The sequence below is a fragment of the Echinops telfairi genome, unplaced genomic scaffold (genome assembly GCF_000313985.2).
Source record: "Echinops telfairi isolate 266 unplaced genomic scaffold, ASM31398v2 ScPeMD7_7400;HRSCAF=8409, whole genome shotgun sequence".
In the NCBI taxonomy this organism is placed as follows: Eukaryota; Metazoa; Chordata; class Mammalia; order Afrosoricida; family Tenrecidae; genus Echinops; species Echinops telfairi.
Genome location: NW_022111300.1, coordinates 34,098,878 through 34,109,978, shown reverse-complemented (window position 1 = coordinate 34,109,978; position 11,101 = coordinate 34,098,878). Strand labels below are relative to the sequence as shown.

Sequence of the window (11,101 nt, the reverse complement as noted above, 5' to 3'; positions counted from 1 at the left end):
AAAAAAAACAAAACATACTCGAGATAGATTTTCCAAGGGAACGAAGCCTTCCTAATGCCGTGACCCTCATGTTATGGTGACCCCCCACCATAAAATTATTTGCATTGAAACTTCATCACTGTCATTTTGCTACTGTTATGAATCGGGCGACCCCTGTGAAAGGGTCATTCGACCCACAAAGGAGTCGTGACCCACAGGGTGAGAACCGCTGTTCAAGTAAAGGAAGGTGAACTTGGAGATCTTTAAAAGGAATGGCGAGTGTAAAGCATGGGTCGGGGTCGGGACTGGAAACAGGTTTGCAAGTACTTGTTGAGAAGGCTGGCAGAAGCACCCCCATGCTGAAGAGTCAGGAAGAGGAGCAGGAGGTGCTCCCCAAGCATGCGGTTCGCAGGCGTCTCCTCTCAGTGTGGGCTGGGAAAGTAGATCGTGCTTCCCTGGCCAACCACAGCAAGGGGTCAGCAGCCGCAGCCTATGGATTCCGAAAAGGCGATCGTGGCCACAAGCAGGTGAGCCAACAGCTGCACCCAAACTGCCAACTGACAAGCTGACCAGATGACCCCAACAGAGCAGGTGCTGGGAATCTAACAGTCCGGCGGTCTCTGGCCATCGAGTCAGGGTTGTACAGAGGGTGTCACTAGCTACACACACACTGTCATACCTAAGTGCTTGTGCTGGAATTTACAGTTGGCACGCTCTAAGAGGAAAACATTTTTTTGTGTTTTTTTCTGTTTGTTTTAAACTTGTTCTACAGGCAGTCAGTCTGCCGGGCACGAACGAGATCAGTTCCTAAGGGTGTCACAGTGACCTTAGAGGACCGAGTAGAACTGCTCTCGTAGGGTTTCCAAGACTGCATCTTTACGGGAGCAGACAACCTCATTTTTCTCCCATGTAGCCTCTAGTGGGTTTGAACCATTTATTTTGCAGTCAGCAAAGCCAATGCCCAGCCCACAGCACCAGCAGGGTTTCTTTCTTGCATCGACCAACCAACCCTGCCCTCAGTGAGTGGGTTCTAACACAGAGCAGCCCGACGTATGGTTTCCCAGACTACATCTTTAGGGCAGCGGTTCTCAGCCTGTGGGGAACAACCCCTTTGGGTGTCGAACGACCCAGGGTGCCTGATTCATAACAGTAGCAAAATGACAGTGATGAAGTAGCAATGAAAATAATTCTATGGTTGGGGGTCGCCACAACATTAGGAACTGTATTAAGGGCCGCGGCATGAGGAAGGTTGAGAACCACTGCTTTAGGGGAACAGATAGCCTCATTTGTCCTACAGAGCAGATTTGAACCACCGACCTGATAGCTAGTTAATTCGGACTCGATGTCAACTCTAATGAACTGAATGGAAGTGCTCCCTAAGGTTTCTGCGGCTGTAAATCTTTACGAGAGGAGATCGCCTCATCTGTCTTCCCACAGAGCAGCTGGTGGTTTCAAACAGCTGACCTTGCAGTTGGCAGCCCAACTCATAACCCACTACACCACAAGGAATCCTTCCTTGCACTAACACTCCCCACCCGCCCGCCATTGAGACAATTCCAACTCCTAGCCTACAGGCCCGGGGAGAGCTGCCCCTATGGGTTTCGGAGACTCTCTCCAGGAGTTAAAAGCCTCGTCTTTCTCCAAAAGCACCAGGTCCACCTGTTGTGACTGACCTGCCAGTTCTGAAAGGCACAGGACCAGGTCTCGTCTGGCCCTCAGCAAATGCCTGTATTTATACACGAGGGGGCTTCAAAACGTTTGGAGGAAAATGGAGTTGAAAGATAACGGAATTTTTCCACGAATTTTTAAAAGCCTCCTCATCGAACCATACAACTTATCTGACCAACCCAAGCCAAGAATGGGCAAAGGCCATAGCCATTTCACCAAAGAGGGTGTTCACATGGCCAACAGCACATGAGAAGCTGTTCAACTGCATTAGCCTGTAGAGAGATGCCAATCAAAACCACAAGGAGGTGCTGGTTCACTCCAACGAAAGGGGCTCCAGGTACAAAAAGGGCTCCTTTGCTACCTGGGAATGTCAAAGGAGGCTGCGGTTGTGTCTCAGAAAGTCCAACGGGAACCGCCAGGGGACCCAGCGGTCCCCCTCCTCGGTACCTAGCCGCCTCAGCACGGCCACTCCGATGGCACCAGCAGACCCATGCTCCCTGCAGCACTATTCACAGTAGCCACAGATGGGAGCAAGCTAACTGTCCTGTCCGTCAGGGAGCAAAGGGCTAAGCGTCCGCTACATCCCTTCAGGGCAGTGTGTGGCCATAGGGGGCTAAAGAAAGACAAAGTCCAACACCAACAGGGTGGGAAGGAGGAGGGAAGAGAGTACCTTTTTAAATCCCAACATGATTCGTGCAATTGTTATTCATCTATACATGCTACAGCATGGATGGACCTGGAAACCTGTTGAGTGAAGAGAGTTCAACACCAAAGGACAAGCACTGTACCGCCTCACTCGCACGACATGGCGAGCACAGGCCAGGGTCTAAGAGCAGCGCTTACGGTGGTTGCCAGGAGCAGGAGAGGCTGCACAGACAGATGAGCGTTCCCTGTCGAAGCTGCTGCCCGTGACAGTGGAGGTCTGAGCCCAGCCAGCAACTCCACAGAAGCAAGAACTGGCGCACGACTTGGCTGGGGAGACGACAGCCAAGAGAACCCCCTGAGACGGCCCTCTGCCAGGCGGGGTCGCGACGACAACCCCCTGAGACGGCCCTCTGCCAGGCGGGGTCGCGACGACTGGGTGGCACCCACCCACCGAGAATGGGAAGGAGGGTGGAAGAGGGTGCCTCTTTCTTTTTAATCACAAGCGCAATTGTTCTTACTAAACTCCACACCTGAAAAACGTTGACTTGGACAATGTTGTGTTCTGTTATTTTTTAAAGAGGGGCAAAGAAGGCTTGGGAAATGAGGCAGGAGGATCCAGTAGACCACTCAGGCACAAGGAGTGAGGATTGCTGCATGTTTGGTTGAGCAGGGTCAGATTGAGGAAGAGGAGGCTTTCTACTCCCGGGAGGAGTTACAGTCTCGGAAGCCCACAGGAACAGTTCTGCCCAGGCCTAGAGAGTCTCTATGAGTCGGAATCAACTCACCGGCGCGGAGTGAGTCATGAGATTCAGAATGTTGTCAAGAATAAGCAGCAGACTCCCTATATCCTGCCTGGCCCACCGCTGCCCCTATTCACCCTGGAAGCTTGACTGGTCAGAGACCATCTGTCAAAGTCTATGTCCAGTGGGCGGCCCTACCCCAGAGAGCCCGCCCCCACCCCACCCACCCCCCCGGCCATGCATTCCCACACAACTTCTCAAACGTCTTTTACATCAAAATGAGGACCCGCATTCACTAAGAGGTACACGACAGGCACTTGTTCATCAAAATGTTACACCATCTATTACTGTGAAGGAAAAATAAAATCTCCACGTCATTGAAATGTGCAATATTTTGCCTCTCTGGTGGAGAAAATAACGAAGGGGGATAGTTCTGGTTTTGTAAAACAGTAGTTGGTCCAAGCTAATCCAGCCTTCGTGAAGTCATTTCTCCTTTCCATTCCAGCCGTGATGGTCGTCGCCCACTGCCACTAAGACCGCAGCAGGCCCGTGGTTGCCTGTGTGGCAGGGCTGGCTGTGTGGGGTTTCACGCAGACTCGAAGTCTCTTTGCCAGGCAGAGTATCTCTCTGTTAGATTCTTTGCTGATGGCTTGGTGTGGGCCAACACGTCCAAAAAATCATCAGTGGTCACCGTATCCAAGTGGATGGGAGGCAGGTTGCAGCTCTCTAGAGGAAAACACAAGCAGCGCTGCACAGCCATCGACCTCGTGGTGATCAATGCACTGAGATGCTAACAGCCCTTTCAAGACAATGCATAATGCAGCATACGAATGGTTCATGCAGCAAAGGCAAGACTAAAAAGGGTGCAAAGAAAATTCTCTAATGTGCAACTTAGTGAGCCTCAGAAGCCCCAAAGCACCTTCCCCCAGCCCCCCCCCCAAAGTAACTTAAATGTACTGTTATCAGAGTATTGTTTAATATTTATTTAGTGCCTCGAATGGATGCAGCCCGATGGCATAGCTTGCCAGAGAAATAAGAGCCCGGCACTAAGGAGTGTATCCTCTGCGGGCAGAGGTGGTCCAAAACGGGACACCAGGGGGGGCATGAGTTGAGTGCAGGCTGGATCTTTTAACCAAGCACCTGTTGCCTGTGTGCTGGCCCACCAAGAACAGGGGCAAGGCGCCATCTGCTGGTGAAAGTGGGATTTTTAAACACATTTCTTCCTCCCAGAGCACCTTCGGGATGGCCCAGACCCTACCTGATTGGTGACTTTCCAGTGTGTTGAAGATTTTCCTCACAGGCCGCATGGCTGCCTCCCTGCAGGCGAGCTTAATGTCCGAGCCGGAGTAGCCCTCAGTCTCCTGAAACAGCCGCAAACCCAGCCAGCGGTCAGCAAGCAGACGGGGGATGCAGATGACCTTCTCACGGGCCAGATGTAATGCAAGGACCCCTATTTAGAGTGTCCCGCTCGCCACGGTTCCAGAGCCTTAGGGCTGGGGGCAGACACTGGGAAATAACCACCTTCCCAAGGCCAAGCACAGAGAAGCCACCAGAGGCATATGGTTGGCAGCCTATGTAGCACCCGCCAGGCCGGCCACCCAAGTGAGCCCAGTGGGTCATGGTGCCCACACTAAGGCTCAGATTTGATTGACATCTCGGTTCTTGTCAATAATGACATAGCTACATTGAAGGAGGTCAGACATTAGGGTGTTTTGAGGGCCCACCCAAATCAGGTAAGTTCCCCAAAGACCCTAGACAATTGGGTTCCAGTGACAGTGGGGATAACAGACATGTACCTAGAGCTTTGCTGAGGGGGAAAGAGCCCCCACTCAGTCTTCACAGCACTCCTTTATACTCACCCGTGACCCTCATTTCCCAGGTGACGAGCTGAAGTTCAGGGACGGCCTTCTCTGAGGTCACCCAACTAATGAGTGGCGGGGCCAGGGTGTACCTATTGGGCCTCTGATTCTAAGTCCTTGGCCATTTCCACTACATCACCTTCTTCCTCTCGGCTTGAATGTTCCTGAGGGATGGAGAGCGGGCTTGTTCATGAAAAACAGGCCCATTGCAATGCTGGGCCGGCTTGGGTCTTTTCTAAGGATCTAGAGTGAGACTGCTCCTCACAGCTCATGGTAAGACCCCTGTCTAAGTCTGTCCATGTGGTGAGCCCTTGGCCTGCAGATGCCTCTCTCCATGACAGCTAAGGGGGCGGAGCTTGGCAGCTACCTGGCTCAGCACTCCGTACTCCAGCTGCGTGTGCAGTTCCAGGGCTCTGCACTTGCTCACGGGGGGCAGCCAGTGGTGGATCATGGCCTGCCTGGCCTCCTGGCTGGGGAGATCAACCAGAACCCTCTTCTCCAGGCGGCGCAGCATGGCACAGTCCAGCTCCCTGCAATCACATCAGAAACAGGGGACCCGGTGGGGCGGGAAACACAGTTCTTAAGTGACAGCTTTCGTTCAGGAACAATTTAGCACAGCTTCCTCTCAGGAAGCAGTTCTGCATTCGGCTCAGACTCGGCGTCGCTAGTTGAGTGTGTCGGCCGGGTCAGACTGTTTGGGCAGGGTGGGCGGCGTGGACTGGGCTTCAAAAAAGAAAAAGGAGAGTAAGAAAATACACTCTGCTTCCCATCCTATCAAGGAGGTCCTTGTAGGTGACTTCACTTGGGGAGGGGAGGGAAAGACCCCAATGAACACAGCCGCACCCACGAGGGTGCACGCCCCCTACACTGCAGGCCTGAAGGGTTCCATCTCGCCTTGCCCGGAAGTAAGTCCTCCCTGAGGATAAGTGGGCTCTCTGGAAGTACATTCACTCTTCCAAAGCCCTCGCATACTGAGGTCTTTGAGTATGAGTGGCGGGGCCAGGGTGTACCTATTGGGCCTCTGATAGGGCCTCTGACCTCAAAACCTGCCTCCCTCCGTTGCTCCAGCGAACTCAAAGAAGGAATGTGCCTCCTGGGGGCCACAGACAACTGCGGTCCTGCGGGGCCACCACGCACCCCAGCTGCTCCCCAAGCAGTCAGGCCAGGCCTGTGCACTTCTGCAGGGTCGTTTCACTAAACTTTTGTTGGTGGTGGTACTGAGGATACACACAGCAAAACATGCACCAGTCGACCGTTCCTCCTTGGATCATTCAGTGTGTCGACAGTAAGCTTTGAGTCGTGCAAAAGCCCACTCTCCATTCTCGCCTTCCTCTGAGTGGTTCCCCCCATGATGACTCACCGCTCCCTAAATTTCATATTTAATCCTTTGGGCTGCTGTTGTCAGTTGGATCCCGCATCGCTCCATCTTGGAATAGGACAAAGTTCCAGACAGGCATGCTTCACCCATCAAGCTAAAGGATCTGATCTTAAGAAAACTTGGAATTGCGTTCGCAGCCCCTGCCTGCTGTGGGCCTCCAGCAGAAGAAGAGGAGAGTGAGCAGGGGTCGGTACGGACACAGCAGACTGCCCGCCTACCAACCTGTGTGTAAGCACCCAGGACGAGGCTGGCTTCACCAGCTGTTGGCAGGACGGAGCCCCCGCTGGAAGGGCAAAGACAGCTCCCTGTCACAGACGGGGTGCTGTGGCCTTGCGTGAAAGGAGACATGCACCAACTTTCCGATTTCCAAACGTCCTTCCCAGCATCTGGTGCAAGGTATTGCTCAAGACTTCCCAACAGATCTGCGCCTCCTGAGTGAGCTATTGGTGGCTTGCAGGCCAGTGGGGTCTATCGCCGTGGTCTTTTTGAAGAGACTCACCTGGGCGCCATCCCTGCCAAACAGCCAGCAATTAGGCCAAAAGACAGGCAGCCAGCGTGCTGCACACGTGGAGAAAGTGCTTAAGAAGCCACTGTGATGGGGAACACTTGATTCTTTGCCGTGTGTGTGGCTTCTTCCTGTGATTGGTCGTTCCGGACATTAGATTTTTTGGGGGTTTCCCACGAGGTCAAAAGTTCCTGAATATATGATTGCGAATGGAAAATTAGGGGGCAGAAATCGGGCATTGGCAGTTTTCCCACGTTCATTGTGTGTGAATCGCTCACATGAAGGCGGGGACATAACGCATCGATGTAAGTCAAAGTGTTCCAGTGAGTGTTTCAGCGGTCCACCTTTACGGCAATTAAAATAAACCTGCTTCACTTTTTCTGGACAATACTAGCATTTGGACTTTTTTTTAAGGAACAAGTAAATTTCTTTTTTAAACAAAAATACCTAATTTTAAGACGCATTTTCCCTTCCATTCCTTTACCACTGATTGCTCTTAGGAGAGCCCTCCTGTCCTCCTTCCCACGGGGCGCCGTCTTCACCTGAGGATGGGGAGGCGGGGTGTTTATTTTTCAAGTATCTTCTTGTTCTCAAAGCCCTTTTATCAACTTCCACATTTTCAAAGAGCCCTGCCAGGCCGCTCAGCCCAAGCACAGGAAGGCAGCGGCTAAACGGACACAGGCCCCGCACTGCGCACAGGTGTGCAAGGGCGCTCTGTCTCCGGAAAGCTGCCCGCACCAGGGAAGCCTTCCTGGGGCTGAGGCTTGTTTCTGAGTTCTCTGGACGCGGAGGAGGGAGGAGTCACACTCAGTCACACACACAGAGGGCCGGCTGACACTGACATCCACACGCCTCGCTCCCAGCCAAAGGGATCCGACCCCACTTTCAGCCCCGGGGCCGCAGCACCTAGGCTGGCAAGACCAGGCGGTGGAGAGCCGGCTCCTCCTCATTCTCCTCCTGCCGCATTAGGGGCTGGAAGTAGATGTGGTAGAGGGCAGCGAGCACACAGAAGAAGCGGCCGAAAATGAGGGTGGTGCTTAGGTTCCGCGCATGGTACCCCAGGGGGCTGCCCTGAGCCGCATAGCACCTGTACCCTCCCGCGATCTGGTGGTGACCCCGTAAATTTCTTTGATGACAACCAAATGGTGTTTGTGGCAGTATCACACGGCCAATTCCGGCCATTAGCTCTGCTGCTCTAAGTTGTCCTGCGCGCAAGGATATGCTTTTAATGTTGCCTGTCTTCTGTGCTGTTGCTGTCAGTTTGCTATTCAAATACATTAAACTTAAAAATAAAGTGACAAAAATTTTTTTAAAAATAATAATACAGTGACGACTACGACGACTTCAGGGGATACTTTTGGTTTAACGCTTGAAGACGATCTCAAGGCAATCTTTTTAGGGCTCCATCCAGCCTCCAACCCACCCTGAATCAATCTGCCCTTCCTCCACCCCTACCCGCCTAGTCATTTCACTAAATTTCTTAATAGGGTACTTGGGACAGAGACGAAAACTATGAACGTCCATATACCAACACCTTGGCGGAACAACAGTTAACATTTTGCCCAGTCTGCTTTGTATCTATATATCGATCCTTGCTGAAATATTTCTAAGTAAATTACATCATGAAACTTCACCCCTAAATACATTAGTTCACACATTTCTGAAAAAGATAGAGACCCTTTCCTACACAACAGCAATCTCATTAAGACACTTACCCAAACGGACACTGCTGAGCACAGCTAATGCTTGCGCTGTGTCAAATCTCTCCAGTCACCCGAAGCATCTTTTATAATTTGGTCCAGCCTAAATCGATTCAAAGTTATGCCACTGAAGTCTATTTTAACCAAGATCACTCTCCTTGCCCTGGCCCCTTGGAGAGACAAGACCAGCTGGAGAATCCCCCACAGATTGGATCTGTCTGTTCCCCCCATGGCTTCTTGGAACTTGCTCTTCCTCCTTTGCCGCCTACCCTGGAAATGACACCTGCATGCTTTAGATGCACGGCAAATACTGTTGGCAGGAAGACCATGTCACAGATGATGCTGTCTGTTCATATGCTAGCTCACCGGGATCCACATAACAGTGTGCTTAATTGGGGGATCACCTGGTGACCCCAGAGCACGCCCCTGCCAAGAAAACATTTTTTTCCTTGTAAGTGGTAAATAATCTGTGTGCAGTTCCCCATGCCCTGGCTAAATGCTTTTACCATCTGCTCATGATCTTTGCCTACACTGGTCCTTTCACGGGACTTGCAAAAGGTGGGTTTTTTATTTTCCATTCCAAATGTCTGAGGTGGAATGACTGGGCAAAGTAGAGTTTTCCCTCGTGGGGTTCCTTAGTTACCTGGGACTACCCTGCCCTTCCTATTATCGACAGATCATTTTAAGCGCGAGTCTGAACCCCTTTAGATTAAATTTTCAAGATCCTACAGAGAAGAGAAACATTGCTTGATTTCCAGATATAAAGGGCAGGAGATGCCTGGGTGCTGATCTGCCTGAACCACTTGTAACCAGTGAACGTGAAATACCGCCAGTTACTTCTTGTTCATGAAGACCCCGAGAATGGTCGAAATGTCCTCCGGCTGGGGGTTCCTTACTCTGAATCTGGATCTGCCACAACCTTTCTTTGTACATTGGAAAGCTGAACCACACCCCCTTGGGAGCGTCTCTGAATTCCAAAGCAAGGGAGCCGATTTCCTTAAAGATGCTGCTTTTTCTCTGCTGCTACTCCTTCCCTTGGAGCCGAGATGCCGCCGTCCAGCAGGGCCTGACTGCGCACGGCGTGGCCGAGTGCTCTTCTACCCTTGCTTTGTTCTGGATCCGCCCGGCCTGTGGACATTCGTTTCACACCAGAGGCTCCTTCTGCTCCCTCTCAAGGCCGGCATTTACATGCAAGGCACAGAGTCCAGGATGACAAACCAGGACAAGTCACTGCAGCTTTTTATCTGGAGCCCTTCACGTCACGGGGTGCTCGCTTCTGTGCTTTCAAGGGCTTCCTCTCTCATCGAAGACTTGGTGTGATTACCGCCCAGCGGGCATCAGCGGTGAGGCCATCTATCCGTCCGGATTGGCTGGCACTCCTACCACACCAGGTAAGTGTTTGGACTATCTGTTGCACATAACCAGCCACGACATCCTGTCCTTCATGCCCAAGGATGCCTAGGTTGGAATAAAGACAGACCATTGGTGATGAGTGGAGCCCTGGTGGCCTAGTGGTTACACATCAAGCTGATCCAAACAGTCGGCAGTTTGAAACCGCCAGCCGCTCTGCAGGAGGGCGATCGGCTGTCTGCTCCTGAAACAGTGACAGTCTCGGGAACTCAGGGGCAGGTCCACCCTGTCCTACAGGGTCACTATGAGCTGGCCCTGACTCAATGGCAGTGAGGTTTTATTGCTTTGTTTTGGGGGAGAGGGGTTGATGAGGGGTTTATTGAGAGGGGCACGGGGAGGGCTCAGTCGTGTCCCTCTGCTCCTCTCGCACTCTTCTGGAGCAGCAGCAAAGGGAATTTAAGGTGGCGCACACCGATGGAACCCAGGAAAACGAGAGAAGAAGGGCAGCAGAGAGGCTCTGAATCTGGAAGGCACAATAAAGAGTGAACAGTAACTTGGCAGACAGGCCGGGGCGCTGATTTCTGTGAGCGCACGCAGGAGGCTGAGAAGTCATCTGATGGGATTTGTGGGAAACCTGGGCAACGTGTACACACGTTCTGGGACTTTCAGAGGTGTGGAAGAAAGTGCATTAAAAAGTGGGATTGTTTGGAAGCTTGTAAAAGAGACAGAGCCTGGATTCCTTCCCCACCTCCCAGGCAGGAGAGCTGCCCTCCCCAAAGCCTGTAGAGGGTGAAAGAGAGAGTTTCTGAACTGGGGACACCTGGCATATTGAAGACAGGGTACTATATAGAAAACAGGGAGATAAACTAAAGACTTAGATTACTAAATTTAAGAGATAGAGATGCCCTCCCCAAGATTATTGACAGCCCATCTCCACGCAGAAGAATGTAAAAATCTTCACTGAGGTTCCGTCCCAGACAAAAAAAAGGCCTATGACATTGATATTGGGGTTTGATCTAAAAAAGTCTCATCCGAACCCCCAGATATGGAGTTCACAGCTGACAAGCCCCTCTTACATGTGCAGAGATTCCCGTGAGCGTTTTACTGTGCCTCTCCTAAACAGAAGCACACAGCCAAGGAACTCCTCTAATATGTTATGGTAGTTACATAATCTGTTGTCAATCTGAGAGGATTAAGAGTGAAGGGGTGGAGTTTAGCCTGTCAATCAGCAGCTCGATGACTTCATTTGGAGGCGCTAAGGAGATAAATAACTCGCT

At 51.8% G+C, this 11,101-nt stretch overlaps 1 protein-coding gene across 1 annotated transcript in view; it reads right to left on the bottom strand.

Annotated features, from left to right (window-relative positions):
- Window positions 1-3,352: 3,352 nt before the first annotated feature.
- KATNAL2 (katanin catalytic subunit A1 like 2) overlaps window positions 3,353-11,101 on the bottom strand; it is a 60,563-nt gene continuing 52,814 nt past the window's right edge. The window contains exons 12-14 of the mRNA XM_045296046.1: window positions 5,259-5,421; window positions 4,291-4,393; window positions 3,353-3,758 (exon numbers count right to left, since the gene is read on the bottom strand). Of these exons, the coding sequence (XP_045151981.1) occupies window positions 3,619-3,758; window positions 4,291-4,393; window positions 5,259-5,421 (406 nt within the window). The 3' untranslated portion in view covers window positions 3,353-3,618. The remainder of the gene's footprint in view (window positions 3,759-4,290; window positions 4,394-5,258; window positions 5,422-11,101) is intronic.